The following is a 17,165-nucleotide window of genomic DNA, read 5'->3' as shown; positions in this document are numbered from 1 at the left end:
AAAACCGGCCTGTGGCATGTGGATGTTTCCCCCACATCCACCTCTACATTCCTTGGGGCAGGAGCTGGGCCAGAGCTCACCACAACAGTTTCCAAAATTGTATGGCTAGAACACGCTAGCCCTTTAATTAGAGACCCTGTGGGTTGCATTGATAAATTATTTCAGGAGCTGCGGTTGCCTTCAGTCCAACTGAAAATGAAGTTTAAAAGATTGCTGGATATTGGAGCTCGGAAAGAAAGGGCCCCAACCTCTGTAAGATCGGGTGTCTTGGAATGGAGGAACCGCTTTAAATACTGCTTCCAAATGCAATGCCAGGGTGGCGCAGCAGGTAGAGTGCTGTACTGCAGGCCACTGAAGCCCACTGTAGATCTGAAGGTCAGCGGTTCAAATCTCATCACCGGCTCAAGGTTGACTCAGCCTTCCATCCTTCCGAGGTGGGTACAATGAGGACCCAGATTATGGGGGCAATAGCCTAGCTCTGTTAAAAAAGTGCTATTGCTAACATGTTGTAAGCCGCCCTGAGTCTAAGGAGAAGGGCGGCATAAAAATTGAATAAATAAAATAAAATAAATAAAATAAAATAATGAATGAATGAATGAATGCCTGAGCACCTTAACAGGGTTTTTTTTCTCTCCAGTGAGATTTGAAAACCCAACACAAGGGTTAAATATGGAACCAACTTCTTTTTGATGAACTATTTACAGAGCTTGAGAGATACAGGACACAGAATCCAGCAGTGTTTCTCAACTTAGCCAACTTTAAGATGTGTGAACTTCAACTCCCAGCCATGGCTTGCTGGGGAACTCTGGGAGTTGAAGTCCACACATTTTTAAAGTTGTCCAAGTTGAGAAACACTGCAATAGAGCCGAGGTGGCGCAGCAGGTAGAATGCAGTACCTACTCTAAAGCTGACTGTAGATCTGTAGGTCAGCGGTTCAGATCTCATCACCGGCTCAAGGTTGACTCAGCCTTCCATCCTTCCGAGGTGGGTAAAATGAGGACCCGGATTGTGGGGGCAATATGCGGATTCTGTAAAAAGTGTTACTGCTAACATATTTGTAAGTCTAAGGAGAAGGGTGGCATAAAAATTGAATGAATGAATGAATGAATGAATGAATGTATGTATGAATGAATGAATGTATGAATGTATGAATGAATGTATGAATGTACCCTGTTTCCCCGATAGTAAGACACCCCCAATTGTAAGACGTATCGGGGGTTTCAGGGGGGTCGGCTAATATAAGCCGTACCCCGAAAGTAAGACATATGTCTTACTTTCGGGGAAACACGGGGGTATTGCCGCCTCCTGCCCACTTCCGCGCCGCCCCCCCCTCCATACGTCACCGCCGCCTCCGTCTGATCCAAATGTTGCTGTTCCTGCTGCTCCCGCTGGCATCTCAAGCGGATGCCATGTTGCCCGTCCCGGCTAAGCCGGCCGGACGTTGTCCATCGTCGGGGAACAAGCAGCGAAGCAGTCTGGCGAAGGCTTCTCCTGCCGAAAGGCGCCCGCCAGAAACCGGTAAGCTTCGGAGACGCCGGGTGGGTTTTTACCGGACACGGGTGTTGCGGGTTCGGGTAGGTGGGTTGGCCGGGTGGGTCTTATTTTTTCCAATGTAAGACATACCCCGAAAGTAAGACGTAGTGGGGCTTTTGGGGGTAAAAAGAAAGTAATACACTGTGAGATTATGATCCCACTATATAGAATGATGGTGAGACCACATTTGGAATACTGTGTTCAGTTCTGGAGACCTCACCTACAAAAAGATATTGACAAAATTGAACGGGTCCAAAGACGGGCTACAAGAATGGTGGAAGGTCTTAAGCATAAAACGTATCAGGAAAGACTTAATGAACTCAATCTGTATAGTCTGGAGGACAGAAGGAAAAGGGGGGGACATGATCGAAACATTTAAATATGTTAAAGGGTTAAATAAGGTCCAGGAGAGAAGTGTTTTTAATAGGAAAGTGAACACAAGAACAAGGGGACACAATCTGAAGTTAGTTGGGGGAAAGATCAAAAGCAACATGAGAAAATATTATTTTACTGAAAGAGTAGTAGATCCTTGGAACAAACTTCCAGCAGATGTGGTAGATAAATCCACAGTAACTGAATTTAAACATGCCTGGGATAAACATATATCCATCCTAAGATAAAATACAGAAAATAGTATAAGGGCAGACTAGATGGACCATGAGGTCTTTTTCTGCCGTCAGACTTCTATGTTTCTATGTTTCTATGTCTTACTTTCGGGGAAACACGGTATGAATGTATGAATGAATGAATGAATGAATGAATGAATGAATGTATGAATGAATGTATGAATGTATGAATGTATGAATGAATGAATGTATGAATGAATGAATGAATGTATGAATGAATGTATGAATGAATGAATGTATGAATGAATGAATGTATGAATGTATGAATGAATGTATGAATGTATGAATGTATGAATGTATGAATGAATGAATGAATGAATGAATGAATGAATGTATGAATGAATGTATGAATGTATGAATGTATGAATGAATGAATGTATGAATGTATGAATGAATGTATGAATGAATGTATGAATGAATGAATGTATGAATGAATGAATGAATGAATGTATGAATGAATGTATGAATGTATGAATGAATGTATGAATGTATGAATGAATGTATGAATGTATGAATGAATGTATGAATGAATGAATGAATGAATGAATGAATGTATGAATGAATGTATGAATGTATGAATGTATGAATGAATGAATGTATGAATGAATGTATGAATGAATGTATGAATGAATGAATGTATGAATGAATGAATGAATGAATGTATGAATGAATGTATGAATGTATGAATGAATGTATGAATGTATGAATGAATGTATGAATGTATGAATGAATGTATGAATGAATGAATGTATGAATGTATGAATGAATGAATGTATGAATGAATGTATGAATGAATGAATGTATGAATGTATGAATGAATGCATACATACATACATACATACATACATACATACATACATACATACAGTACAGCGTGTTGGCTGTGAATGAGAGTGCTATTTATCTATTTGTTTGTTTGGTTGATTGATTGATTTGTATGCCGCCCTTCTCTGAGGATTGGGGCAGCTAACAGCATATAACAATGCACTACAACGGCAAATCTAATTAAATTTAAATTATATTGGACGCACATTTAGAACAAACAGCTGTTGGGCTCTTGACATGAAACAACCAATTTCACGTGTGATCAGAACCTCTTCAATTCTTTATAATAAGGTCCATTATCTGAACAAAACAGAACAAGTGTGAACTTAGTGTGTGAATGTGTTTGGGATACTTTTGTAAGGTTGACCCAGAAAGCTGATTGGCATTTTCGTTGACTTATATACCTTATTTTTTGGACCATATCTGAGAATTGTGGAAAAAGTATATGATGAGTGAGACAATAGTGCATGTTCTTTTTTGTGTTTTTTTTATATATTTTTTAAAATAATCTTTATTGAGTATATACAGTGGTACCTCATCATACGAACTTAATTGGTTCCAGGAGGAGGTTCGTAAGGTGAAAAGTTCGTAAGATGAAACAATGGAATCAATGTAGGATAGGAATCAATGTAAAAGCAAATAATGCGTGCAAATCCTTCAGGAAAATCCCAAACTTTAGAAGGGAGGCGAACAGAGGGCAGGGAGGAGCAGCTAAAGGGGGCGGGTGGAAGAAGCAAGGCTAGGATAAAGGGTGAGTGGGAAGGAAGAAAGGCAAGGGGGGTGCCCCTCCCTTTTCTTTCTTCAAGACACCCTTTCAGTGCCTGTGCAAGCAAGTTGTTCTCTGCAAAAATTTTCCTCCCCCAAGCTGCCCCTCCCTCCTCCCTTTTCTTTCTTAAAAAGACACCCTTTCAGTTCCTTTGCAAGCACGTTGTTCTCTGCAAAATGTTTCCTACTCCAAGCAGCCCCTCCCTTTTCTTTCTTCAAAAAAGGGGAGAAAAAGAAACCCCTTCATCCCAGCAGCAGCTGCTTGGGTTCGTAAGGTGAAAATAGTTTGGAAGAAGAGGCAAAAAAATCTTAAACACCGGGTTCATATCTTGAAAAGTTTGTTAGAAGAGGCGTTCGTAAGATGAGGTACCACTGCACATTAAAAATGAAACAGAAAAAGATATAATGCATGCGAGTCTTCGGAGAGGGGCGGCATATAAATCCAATAAATAAATAAATAAATAACAATCAAATATGTTATACTGAGACAGAAATAGAAGAAAGGGGAATAAAGAAGATATAGTAGAAAGCTTCCTTAGAACTACACTTCCCAGGATGCCGCATGTGTGGGGAGGTGCATTAAGCTGCTCGCATCCATGAGTGGGTGGGGCTGCGACTTCGATGTGATCCCCGAATAAGCGTTCTGGGAGGCGGCGGAGGCAAAAGCGGAGTAAGACGATGAACGCCCAGACCCGAGCCCGAGGGGGTGGTGAGGGTTGCTGTTGCTACATGATACGGTCCTGGTTGTTTGTTTTTTTCCTCCTCATTAAATTGTGGAACACCTGGCTGGTCCTTGTAGAATCCTTGGGTTCCGTGGAACTCCAGTTGAAAAACACTGATCTAAGCAGTCAATATTTGGGGGTTTGTTTGTAATGTTTGTTGTATGTATTCCAGGCATTTATATGGTCTCTCTCCTGTATGGATCCTTTCATGTGAAATCAAATATCCATAGCGAGTAAAGCCCTTTACACATTCCAGGCATTTATATGGTCTCTCCCCTGTGTGGATCGTTTGGTGGAGAATAAATGATAGCTTCTCGGAAAAGCTCTTTCCACACACTGTGCATTGATATGGTCTCTCTCCCGTGTGGCTCTTGTTATGAGAATTAAGATTTCCTTTCTGGGAAAAGCTTTTTCCACACTCCATGCATTTATATGGTCTCTCTCCAGTGTGGATCCTTTGGTGGAGAATAAGTTTACTCTCGCTGATGAATCTCTTTCCACACTCCAGGCATAGTTTCATCTCTCTGGAATTCCTCCCAGATTTTACATAGTTATGTGATTTGCTTTTGCTGTCTAGGTCCTTTAGTGAAGTAAGAGAGAAAGAATGACTGACAAATTTGTCATACATTTCCCCTTCGGTCTCCTTTAGGCCACATTCATTTAAATCAAATTGATTTTTCTTTCCCCCCCCATATTTTTCCCTTTTCTTTCCTTCCAGATCTTGCTGGGACAGGAAGCTGGAGATTCCAAGAGGAACAGAAGTGGATGAGGTCTCCTCTCCATTCTCTGACGTGTTTCTGTCTTGTCCTCTTGTGTCCTCTTCATGACCAAATATCTCTTCTTCAACTTCATACCCCTCTGTCTTTAATCTTGCTTGCTTCCTACTCTCATTTTCCTGCCCATCATCTCCTTGGAAAAAAGAAAAGAAGTATTTGTTACAATTAGAATTGTGAAAGGGAAAAGGGGGGTTAGTCTCCCTTCTCAAAAATATGTTTGTTTGTTTGTCTGTTTGTCCTATTTCTATGCCACCCTTGTCCTGAGACTCAGGGCAGGTTCCAGGTTTGGTACCAGTTATGTGCAGTGTGCATAGGGATTTGTTCATAGGTTTTTTTATAGTCTGGCCCTCCAACAATCTGAGGGACAGTGAACTGGCCCCCTGTGTAAAAAGTTTGGAGACCCCTGGTCTAGTGGGTGGTAAGTACCATCTATGAAACATTTTCTATTGGAAGCCATCATTAGTTAATACATTATAGTTCAGATCTTTTCCCATTCATTTAAGTTAATTGAATAAGTTTTCGGCCCATGCGACCATTGTCCCTTTGACTTGTTCTTCTATTGTGTCGTGCTGTAAGAGAAAGTTATATATTTTGGATATTGTTTTCTTTTCTAGGCCTAAAATAATCCTATCGAGCATGCTATTTTTCTGGAAGCCAAATTTATTTTTATGTTCATTGTACTTTGATTTGATTTGTAAGTAATGTAGCCAGTCAAGTTTAATTCCTTTTTCCAAGAGTTTTTGTTTAGGGATTAGGTCCTTGTTTTCATCTAACAGTTGTTTGTATGTTATTATTTTTGTCAGGAAGTAGGGCATTCGGGTATATAATCGCTTTGGTTGGGGGATATCAATTTGGGAATGGAGTGATAGTGGTTTCTTTTTGTGTACTGCCAGGTATCAATTAAAGCTTTTCTAATGTAGTGTTGTTTAAAGTATGTTGGTATTTTGTGAGTATCATGTTAGGAAAGCATGCCACCCTGATTGAATATTGAAACCTTCGAGGGTTAGTCTATAAATTTGTAATTTTTCCTGTGTGCATTTTATGACAAATGCATGGAAAGTGGATCAAGGTTGACTGAGTATAGTGTACTCACCTGCACAATATTCTCCGTCAACCTTGATCCACTTTCCATACATTTTGAATTTTCCTGTCTTCATCCAGTCTGACAACTAAAGGTGCTCTAGTCATTAAGATTTCTTCAAAGTCAAGGCATCTCTACGTTCCCTCTTGCGTGGATCTTTTGGTGATGAGTAGCGCTTGTCTTGTCATAAAAGCTCTTTCCACAATCAATGCATTGATAAGGTCTCTCCCCTGCATGGACCCTTTCATGAGAAATCAGATAATCTTTACGAGTAAAGACATTTACACATTCCATACATTTGTATGGTCTCTCCCCTGCGTGCATCCTTTCGTGAGAATTAAGTGATCCTTTCTGAGTAAAGCTCTTTCCACATCCCAGCCACTTATATGGTGTTTCCCCCATGCGGATCCTTGGGTGGTGCATAATTAGTTTCTTCTTGGAAAAGCACTTTCCACACACTGTGCCTTTATTATTTATTTGTTTGTTTATTTAATTTATTTGGATTTGTATGCCGCCCCTCTCCGAGGACTCGGGGCGGCTCACAGCATATATAAACACAAAACAATAATGTAAATCCAATTAATACTACAATTTAAAAACAATTTAAAAAAACCTTATCAACCAAACATTATCAACCAAACATTTAAGGCATTCAGTGGTCAGGGGGAAGAGCTAAAAGTCCCAAACCTGGCAGCAAACCTGAGTTTTTAAGCTCTTTCGGAAGGCAAGGAGGTTGGGGGCAATGCGAATCTCTGGGGGGAGTTGATTCCAGAGGGCAGGGGCTCCCACAGAGAAGGCCCTTCGCTTAGGTCCCGCCAGCCGACATTGTTTGGTCAATGGGACCCTAAGGAGTCCAACTCTGTGGGACCCCACCGGTCGCTGGGATTCGTGCGGCAGAAGGCGGTCTCAGAGATAATCTGGTCCTGTGCCATGTAGGGCTTTATAGGTCATAACCAACACTTTGAATTGTGCCCGGAAACTGATTGGTAGCCAATACAGTCCACGGAGTGATGGTAAGATATGGGCATTTCTTGGAAGGCCCAAGATTGCTCGCGCGGCTGCATTTTGAACAGGTTGAAGTTTCCGAACACTCTTCAAAGGTAGCCCCATGTAGAGAGCTTTATATGATCACTGTCCTATATGGATCTTGTTGTGAGAATTAAGCCGCTCTTTCTCGGTAAAGCTTTCCCCACACACTGTGCATTTACATGGCCTCTCCCCTGTGTGGCTCCTTTCATGAGAATTAAGTGATGATTTCTGTTTAAAGCTCTTTCCACATTCCAGGCATTTACATGGTCTCTCCCCTGTGTGGCTCCTTTCATGATAATTAAGTGATGATTTCTCAGTAAAACTCTTTCCACATTCCAGGCATTTATATGGTCTCTCTCCTGTGTGGATCCTTTTATGAGAATTAAGTGATGATTTCTGAGTAAAGCCTCTTCCACATTCCGGGCATTTATATGGTCTCTCCCCTGTGTGGCTCTTGTTATGAGAATTAAGATGCCCTTTCTGGGTAAAGCTTTTTCCACACTCCATGCATTTATATGGTCTCTCTCCTGTGTGGGTCATTTGGTGGTGAATAAATGCTCGCTTCTCGGAAAAGCTCTTTCCACACACTGTGCATTGATATGGTTTCTCTCCCGTGTGGCTCTTGTTATGAGAATTAAGATTTCCTTTCTGGGTAAAGCTTTTTCCACACTCCATGCATTTATATGGTTTCTCTCCAGTGTGGATCCTTTGGTGGAGAATAAGTTTACTCCTGCTAATAAATCTCTTTCCACACTCCAGGCATAGTTTCATCTCTCTGGAATTCCTCCCAGATATTACATAGTTATGTGATTTGCTTTTACTGTCTAGGTCCTTTAGTGAAGTAAGAGAGTAAGAATGACTGACAAATTTGTCATACATTTCCCCTTCGGTCTCCTTTAGGCCACATTCATTTAAATCAAACTGATTTTTCCATATTTTTCCATATTTTTCCCTTTTCTTTCCTTCCAGATTTTGCTGGGACAGGAAGCTGGGGATTCCAAGAGGAACAGAAGTAGATGAGGTCTCCTCTCCATTCTCTGACTTGTTCCTGTCTTGTCCTCTTGTGTCCTCTTCTTGACCAAATATCTCTTCTTCAACTTCACGCTTCTCTGTCTTTAATCTTGCTTGCTTCCTATTCTCATTTTCCTGCCCATCATCTCCTTGGAAAAAATAAATATTTATGTTACAATTAGAATTGTGAAATGGGGGTTAGTCTCCCTTCTCAAAAATATGTTTGTTTGTTTGTTCTATTTCTATGCTGCCCTTCGCTTGAGACTCAGAGCAGGTTCCAGGTTTGGTACCAGTCATCTGTCTAGCTAGGATGTGAAGCCTGTAATTTTTTATTTAGGTACATGGGACATTCTGATGGTATACAAAGAATTTTTTGGCCAAGAAATATATTAAAGCTTTGCTGTTGATTGGTCTAGAACATTTTCAGAGTCTATGGTGAGTATTTCTGACAAGGACTTAAAGAGGGCTGATCCCCTTAAGCATCTGAGGATAAATAGCTACTCTTCCTCCACTGAAAAAGAACTACCCCAATGAATGGAAGCTAGAGGAAAGCCTGGCCTTACCCAGAACAGCCATATTCTTCAAATTTTCCCGCATGACTTCTCTGCACAAGGTCTTCTGACCAGAATCAAGCAGCTCCCACTCCTCCAGCGTGAAGTCCACAGTCACCTCCTCATATGGACCAGATCCCTGACAGAGAAAGAAAATGTTACTTGGATGTTTTCTCTCTTATGGCACAAAATGGGAACAAGGAACTAAACTGACATTTTCCTGCTGGAAACAGAGCAGAGTCCCCTAGTCCAGAGGTCCCCAACCGCTGGTCCGCGGACCAGGACCGGGCCGTTGGGGTTTTTCAGCCAGTCCGCGGCGCCAGGGCCCCCTCGGCCTTTCCGCGCTGCCCACCGCCCGCCCGATCTGCCCCCTCTGCTCCTCCGCCACCTCCTGCCTTTCACCGCAGCTCCTCCCGCACCCGGAACGCACGCCCTGCCCGCCTCACCTTTGCCGAGAGCACTTTCGTCCCGGGCTCTCAGCAAGGGGGTTGCAGGAGAGGCGGGGCCAGCGAAGGTGATATTCAATGTCGGGGGCGCTCGGGCGGTTACGCGCGCTCCCTATCTCCCTGCTAGCCCACTCGGAATATTCAAAATAAGAAAAACCTTCGCCGGCAAAGGCTTTTCTTATTTTGAATATTCGGAGTGGGCTAGCAGGGAGATAGGGAGCGCGCGCAACCGCCCGTGCGCCCCCGACATTGAATATCACCTTCGCCGGCCTCCGCTGAGAGAATGCCTGCCACGTCTCTCCTGCAACCCCCTTGCTGAGAGCCCGGGACGAAAGTGCTCTCGGCAAAGGTGAGACAGGCAGGGCGTGCGCGCGTCACCGCTGAGAAGAACGGAGAGAGAACGAGAGTGAGTGAGAGCAACAGACAGCAAGATAGAGAGAAAGTGAGAAAGAGAGAGTGAGAGAAAGGGGGGGAGAGAAAGAGATAGCAAGAGAGAGAGAACAAGAGAGAAAGAGCATGAGAAAGAAAACAAGAGAGAAAGAGTGAGAGAGAGAGAAAGCAAAAGAGACAGAAAGAAAACAAGAGAGAGAAAGTGAGAAGAAGAGAGAGAAAGGGGGAGAGAGAGAGAAAGAGAGAGGGGGGAGAGAGAGAAAGAGAGGGAGAGGGAGAAAGAGAGAGGGAGAGGGGGGAGAGATAGCAAGAGAGGGAGAGAGAGAAAGAGAGAGGGAAAGGGGGGAGAGATAGCAAGAGAGGGAGGGAGAGAAAGAGAGAGGGAAAGGGGGAGAGAGGGGGGAGAGAAAGAGAGAGGGAGAGAGAGAGAGGAGATAAAGGAAGAGGAGAGAGAGAAAGGAAGAGAAAGAAAGAAATAGGGATAGAAAGAGAGAGAGTGAGAGATGCTCAGTGAGCCTTTCTTTGAAGTTGCCTTTCTTTCTTTCTTTTTCTTTCTTGCTCTTTTTCTTTCTCTCTTTTACCTTCCCTTCCTCTATTTCTTCTTTTCTTTCTCCTTGCTACCTTCTTCCCTCCCTCCCTCCCTTCAGTCCTTCCTCTCTTACTCTCCCCTTTCATAAGTTTCCTTGCTTCCTTCCTCTGTTCCTGTCCCTCTGTTCTTTCTTTCTTTCTCTTTCTTTCTTTCCTTCCTTTCCTCCCTCCATTTCTTGCTTTCCTTTTCCTTCCTCCCTTCCTTCCTCCCTCATTCCCTTCTTTCACTCCTTCCTCTCTTACTCTCCCCTTTCACACCTTTCCTTGCTTCCTTTGCACCCTTCTTCTGTTCCTGTCCCTTCCCTCTTTTCTTCCTTCCTTCCCACCCTCCGTCCATTCATTCACCCATTCCTCTCTTGATCGCCCCTTTTACGGCGCCGCTGACAGCTAGCTCCTCCCCCCCCCCCCCAACCAGGCCATGGAAAACTGGTCTAGCTTAAAGCCGGTCCCTGGTGCAAAAAAGGTTGGGGACTTCTGCCCTAGTCTATAAATTCCTATGTTAACATGACACATCCACTTTTGAAACCTATTTCACAATGTTGTGTGAGCCTAGAAATCCAAGTCACTCAGCTAACAGTCTTGCTGTTGCTGCTATTTAAAAGCCACTTTGGGTTTTATCTTCATGGGATTTATGCAGTTTTTAATCTTATTCTCATTTTTTAAAATTCTTGGGCTTCATTTCTAACTAGTTTTCTGCACTCTTATGAAAAATACGAAGAATTAAACTCTTTCCAATTTTCAAATTGTCCAATGCAATGAAGCCTACAAACTTTCTCGTTTGCAATTTGGGAACCAGCTTGAACGCTGTGTGATTTAGCGGGACATTTTGGGGATGTGACACTAATTTCAAATAAATACAGATTGAGCATTTCAATCAAAAAGAGCTCATGGCCAGATGGAGTTTGTACTCCACTGCTCTCAAAAGAATCCTGCACTTACCTGGCAAAGAGGCCCCAGTTGGATCCTCCTAAAAAGCATCTCCTGAGAAGGGCTGGATGGATCTCCTTTTCTCTGGAGCTGTGCAGAGATCTCCCTCATGAATGACTCCTGCATCTGACAGAAGACTCTGTTTTATGATTCACTTTCAAAAAACCAGAAACATATTAGTTTTCCTGCCTCACTTTCACCCTCTATACCACTATTTGCTCAACCTAATTCAAAGTAAGAGAACTTGGGGACTCTGCTCTCCATGTGGCTGCTCTTTCTGGGTAAATGCTTTCATTTTAGATTGATATTGAAGTTGCAATAACTAACAGAACTGTTATGAAAATCACAAGTCCTCCTGTAAAGGGAACAGTTCAGAAAGACACTACTGTTTCATTAACTTTAGAAAACAATATTCTGTAACATTGGGGAAAACCTATAGATTACACCCTAACATTTTAAGTAATAATGTCAGAAATACAGGATTGAGAATTAATAATTTGCATATTATCAGCTGAACTTTAAAAAGTGCCCCAATTAATTCCTGCACCTGACGAAGGAAAAAGAGATGTTGGACAAGAAATTGTGACCACTTCCTCAAATTCAGAACTCTCTTACAGAGGAAGCTTGAAAAATTAGAATATCATGGAAAAGTTCATTTATTTCAGTAATGGAACTTAAAAGGTTAAACTAATATATAAGAGACAGACTCATTACATGCAAAGCAAGAGAGTTCAAACCATTATTTGTTGTAATTATGATGATTATTTTGTACATCTTATAAAACCCCCAAATCTACCTTCTCAGAAAATTAGAATATTACATGCAATCAATAAAACAAGGATTGTACTTAGAACAATACCGGACTTCTGAATAGTATAATCATGCCTATGTACAACATAACAGAACTTGGTTTGGACCATGAACTAGTTCACGGCTTGAACTATCTTGCCTTGCATGTAATGAGTCCCCTTAATATATTACATTTCACCTTTTAATTTGCATTACTGAAATAAATGAACTTTTGCATGATATTCTAATTTTTCGAGTTTCATCTGTATATGCCTCAGGAGTGCCCGTTGTGGAAACAGAGTTGAATTATCTTGTCACTCAGAATTATCTTCAGGAGGAAAGAAGCATTTCAAGAAACAAAAAGATTCAAAGAAGAAATTAGATCTCCAAATACAGCCAGTCAGGAGGCTAATTCTGTTGACCGCTAATTCTGTTGACCGGCTCAAGATCGACAGCCTTCAATCTGTCCTTGCTATTAGCAGTTCACTGCAGACCCCGATCGATCCCTGGTTCTCCCCTCCCCACCCCGAGCTCACCTGCCCCTCCTGCGGCTCTTCCCTCTGGGCTCGGCTGAGCAGGAAGCCTTCGGCCAGGGCCACCGCCTGGCAACAGCTCTCGGCTCCGCACTCCCTCACCCAGCCCGCCATCTCCGGGGGCAGCAGGGCCAGCAGCTGCTCCAGCACCACCCGGTCCAGCATCTCCCCTTTGCTGCTCCTCTCCGGCCGCAGCCACTGACGGCACAGCCGGTGCAGGCGGCTGCAAAGCTCCCGGGGCCCCTCGGCCTCCTGGCGGCAGCCATCCAGACCGCGGAAGCGCCGCCGGTGGATTTCCGGGATGAACGAAGCGCCTTGCATCCCTGGAGACCCCGGTGCCGGGACGGCTTTTCCGCTCGAGTGGGGCCGAAACAGGCCCAAGGGAGACCGAGGTGGCCCAGACAGCCACTCCGCCCCGACTGCTCCGGTTTCCAGGAAGGGAGAAACGTGGCTCCTCGGCTGCTTCAGACCTTCTGCGCAGCTTCAGATCGCTCCGCCACAATTTCCCTCCAACACCTGGCTTGGAGATTCTGGACCAACGAGTGCTCCTTCCTAGAGTGGCAGAGTCCCGCTGGCCAGAGAGCTTTTCCCTGGGAAACCCCCGCCCCCCTCATTCTTTTCCGCTTCCTTGCCTAATGATGTTGGAAAAGCTGCTCAGACACCTGAGATTGGAGGTGGGGAGGTGTAATGGATAGAGGGTTGATGTTTACTTCTGCGCGTCAGGGATTTTTTTTCTGACTGTGCCTGAATCTTCTTGGAATTGCGGAAGCGTTTATGGACAAATGGAAAAGGTTGGGAGGGGAGCGGAGACACTTTATTAAGGACCCTGGAAATGACAAAAACTGGCAAGAGCAGCCCTAAGACAAAGTCAATGTATCCATTCATTACTAAGTCGTCTTTTTTTAATGATCCCATAATCCCTTGTAGGGTGGAGTCTGGGCACCTGAATGGAGCTAATAGTTATTTATGGGGTGGATACCCTCCCTGGTGCGAATAGAGTTTTGTTCAGCGGATATATTCTTAATGTCCATCCACTAAGACCACCCTCCATCCCTGGAGATCTCTATTTGTATTTGTTTGTTTTGTCAAGTAGGTATTGGAAGTATACAAAGATATAATAACATTCATATACCTGTACATTATAGTAGTAAAAAAGAAACATTAGGACAGAGGACGGAAGGCATGCTGGTGCACTTATGCACAGCCCTTACTGACCTCTTAAGAAGCGGGAGAGGTCAACAGTGGATAGTCTAAGGTTAAAGTTTTGGGGGTTAGGTGATGATACTACAGAGTCTGGTAGTGAGTTCCATGCATCAACTACTCAGTTACTAAAGTCGTTTTTCCTGCAGTCGAGTTTAGAGCGGTTTTAAGTTTGTATCTGCTGTGTGCTCGTGTGTTGTTGTGGTTGAAGCTGAAGTAATCGTTAGTGGAGTTAGTAGTCTCTAGGCCTCCATTGGGTCTCCTGCTTTTGAGGATGGCCAAAAGAAGCCCAAAGCATTCTGAGCTGCTTCCCCAGCTCCTCCACACCCCCTTCTCCACTTGCAGGCAGGGAGAAGTGGCTGTTAGCTTCCTCGGGCCGCCTGCACCTGGGGAAAAGCAACAATTTCCCCCCAATTTTCAGTATATATTGTTTGAATATAAAAGGTCTCAGTATCCTTCTTTAAAAGAAATCCACACGTGATTCAGAAATTGTAAATTAAATCAATATGCTGCTCACCAAAAAATAAAGGGAACACTCAAATAACACATCCTAGATCTGAATGAATGAAATATTCTCATTGAATACTTTGTTTGAATGTGCACAACAGCATGTGAAATCGATTATCAATCAGTGTTGCTTCCTAAGTGGACAGTTTGATTTCACAGAAGTTTGATCTACATGGAGTTATATTGTGTTGTTTAAGTGTTCCCTTCATTTTTTTGAGCAGTGTATATCTAACACCCAGGTCAGTACTAGGGGAGTCGGCACCACTATGGAGGAATCCAAGCACCCAAATGTCACAGCACAAAGCCCCAGCCACCTCGTGTTCCACAAGTGCTGCCGTGCCCAACTGACCTTCACCATGTTTTCCCATTCTTAACCAGGCAGGTCCAGCCTAGGAGGCAGCTGCTGGTTGTGTCAGATCCTTTTCCAGATGCTGCTCACCAGTGTTCCCTCTAATTTTTTTTTGAGGTGGGCAGAAAAGTATAGTGTCTGAGCGGAAGTCCCTTCGGGACTGAGCAGCACAGAAATAATAAATAAATAAACAAACAAACAAATAAAAAACCCACCCTGTTTTGCCTCAGAGAATTTCAAAATAAAATACTGTACTGTGTGTCTATAACTGAGCTCATAATAGGGCAACTCTATCAATATTAAAATGCCACTTAAATAGTTGAGCTAGTTTCAAACTAGATTTTGATTTTCTTTCTCTCTTCCTTACTCCCATTCTTTTTCTTTCTCTTTTCCTTCCTCTCTTTTTTCTATCTGTTTCTCTTCCTCTCTTCCTCTCTCTCTCCTTCCCTCTCACTCTTTCCCTCTCGGCTTCTGGGCAGGTTTGGAAAACTCTGAGTTGTTGATGATTTTTAAGTGAGCAATTGCTCACTGCTCAGCTTAGAGGGAACTATGCTGCTCACAGCCTTCTCCAAATTGCACCAGCCACTCTCCGAGAAGTACACCCAGTTCCTGTGTGGAAAGCCTTCGGAAAGATTCCAAGGCATCACCAAATTGGATGTGCTTGCTATTCTCCAAATGGTGCTGAAAAAGAGAGGGCAACGGAGAATGGAAGACACACACAGCAAGTGGGAAAGAGCTGAGGTTGTGTCAGGGAGCCATGGCTAGGAGAAGCTGAGCGAAGCCCCAGTGTTTTCTCACTGGGTGAAAACCCTTTGAAGATGCAGGTTAGCAAAGGCAATTTGGAGTGGAGCAGCTGTATGGTGGAGACGCTGTGGCAGAAATCAGGAGACTAGTCCTGTCTTAAGCAGGACTAGTCTTCTGACTAGACATCAGGAGTTCTAATCCTGTCTTAAGCATAGCGACCTTGAGCCAGTCCTGGCAAACAGGCAATGACAAACTACAGTGGTACCTTTACCTACAAATGCCTCTACTTATGAAGTCTTCTAGATAAGAAACAGGTGTTCTGGGTTTTTTTTGCCTCTTCTCAAGAATATTTATTTATTTATTTATTTATTTATTGGATTTGTATGCCGTCCCTCTCTGTAGACTCGGGGCGGCTAACTACAGTAATAAAAAACAGCATGTAAGTCCAATTATTATTTATTAAATTTGTATGCTTTTCCACATTCCATTTTCCACTTAGAAACTTGAGCCTCCGAAACTGTAACCGGAAAAGGCAGGGAGAAGCCTCCACGGGGCCTCTCTAGGAATCTCCTGGGAGGAAACAGGGCTGGAAAAGGGAGAAGCCTCTGTGGGGCCTCTCTAGGAATCTCCTGGGAGGAACCGGCCGGAAAAGGGAGAAGTCTCTGTGGGCCCTCTCTAGGAATCTCCTGGGAGGAAACAGGGCTGGAAAAGACGGGGAGAAGCCTTCGTGGGGCCTCTGTAGGAATCTCCCGGGAGGAAACAGGACTGGAAAAGGTGGGGAGAAGTCTTCGTGGGGCCTCTCTAGGAATCTCCTGGGAGGAAACAGGGCTTCCACCCTCCCTGTGGTTTCCCCAATCGCACACATTATTTGCTTTTACATGGATTCCTATGGGAAAAATTGCTTCTTCTTACAAACTTTTCTACTTAAGAACCTGGTCACGGAATGAATTAAGTTCGTAAGTAGAGGTACCACTGTACAGTATTTCCAAAATATTGCAAAAAATACCTACAGGGAATATTGTCCAGGCCATCATACAGATTTCACAATGACTTGGCACAGAAAATTCAGAAAAGTTCAAACATTTCTTTGGTGTTCTCTAAATTTAGGGGAATTAGCACCCAAGCATAGAATGTCTTTTCTGCAGCCATTTTAACAGCTGTTTCGCCTTGCATTCCAAGAAGACAGCACAAAGGTTGTTGCACAGGTATTTCTCCACGTACAACAGTTCATTTAATGACTGTTCAAACTTACAATAACACTGAAAAAAGTGGATGATTAGTTTTTCCCACCTATGACCATTGCACCATCCCCATGCTCACGTCATCAAAATTTAAATGAATAGCAGCTAATTTATGATGATTGGAGTGTCCCGTTTTGTGACCTTTTGACAAGCAAGTCAATGGGGACACCAGATTTGCTTGACCACCATGTTACTAACTTAACAAGTGATGTGATCGACTTAACAACTGTGGCCTGAAAGGTGGCAAAATGGGGCAAACTCATCAACTGTCTCACTTAGCAACATAAATCTGGCACTTAATTGTGGCCGTAAGTCAAGAACTACCTGTATCCAGACTGTGTGAAACTTGAACTTAATAGGGACCCTCAGTTAGCTAACTAGGCAGTATCCAGAGATTATATGGAAGAAGCCATGCAGGATCATTTTAAGATTGGAGAACTCCAAAAAAAGGTGCTTATGTCAGACCTGGGCTACCATTATCTTCAGAGATTTCTACTATCCCCTTTCCATTCCAATCTGAATTCCTAACCCA

At 43.3% G+C, this 17,165-nt stretch overlaps 1 protein-coding gene across 3 annotated transcripts; it reads right to left on the bottom strand.

Annotated features, from left to right (window-relative positions):
• Nucleotides 1–6,793: 6,793 nt before the first annotated feature.
• Nucleotides 6,794–13,151, bottom strand: LOC139163112 (zinc finger protein 154-like). Of its 3 annotated transcripts, none has more exons than XM_070744066.1 (4): nucleotides 12,596–13,151; nucleotides 11,283–11,390; nucleotides 8,932–9,058; nucleotides 6,794–8,517 (listed from the first exon to the last, which is right to left on the bottom strand). In XM_070744066.1, the coding sequence occupies exons 1-4, from the start codon at nucleotides 12,911–12,913 to the stop codon at nucleotides 7,457–7,459; spliced, it is 1,614 nt and encodes a 537-aa protein (XP_070600167.1). In that variant the 5' UTR covers nucleotides 12,914–13,151; the 3' UTR covers nucleotides 6,794–7,456. The 3 variants fall into 3 exon arrangements, with proteins under 3 accessions (XP_070600167.1, XP_070600165.1, XP_070600166.1); XM_070744064.1 differs by having other exon boundaries at nucleotides 11,283–11,396; nucleotides 12,596–13,129; XM_070744065.1 differs by having other exon boundaries at nucleotides 6,794–8,514; nucleotides 11,283–11,396; nucleotides 12,596–13,100.
• Between the last annotated feature and the right edge of the window lie 4,014 nt (nucleotides 13,152–17,165).

The sequence above is a fragment of the Erythrolamprus reginae genome, chromosome 2 (assembly GCF_031021105.1).
Source record: "Erythrolamprus reginae isolate rEryReg1 chromosome 2, rEryReg1.hap1, whole genome shotgun sequence".
Classification (NCBI taxonomy): Eukaryota; Metazoa; Chordata; class Lepidosauria; order Squamata; family Dipsadidae; genus Erythrolamprus; species Erythrolamprus reginae.
Note: the sequence above shows the minus strand (reverse complement) of the source record. Positions and strands in the feature narration are given on the sequence as shown.

Excerpts from the sequence above, each read along its gene's own strand:
- LOC139163112 (XM_070744064.1), bottom strand. The coding sequence starts at position 12,913 with ATGCAAGGCGCTTCGTTCATCCCGGAAATCCACCGGCGGCGCTTCCGC. Across the intron at positions 11,397-12,595 it reads AAGAGCCGCAGGAGGGGCAG|ATGCAGGAGTCATTCATGAG; the intron begins GTGAGCTCGGGG and ends GTCTTCTGTCAG. Across the intron at positions 8,518-8,931 it reads GAAGAATATGGCTGTTCTGG|GAGATGATGGGCAGGAAAAT; the intron begins GTAAGGCCAGGC and ends ATTTTTTCCAAG.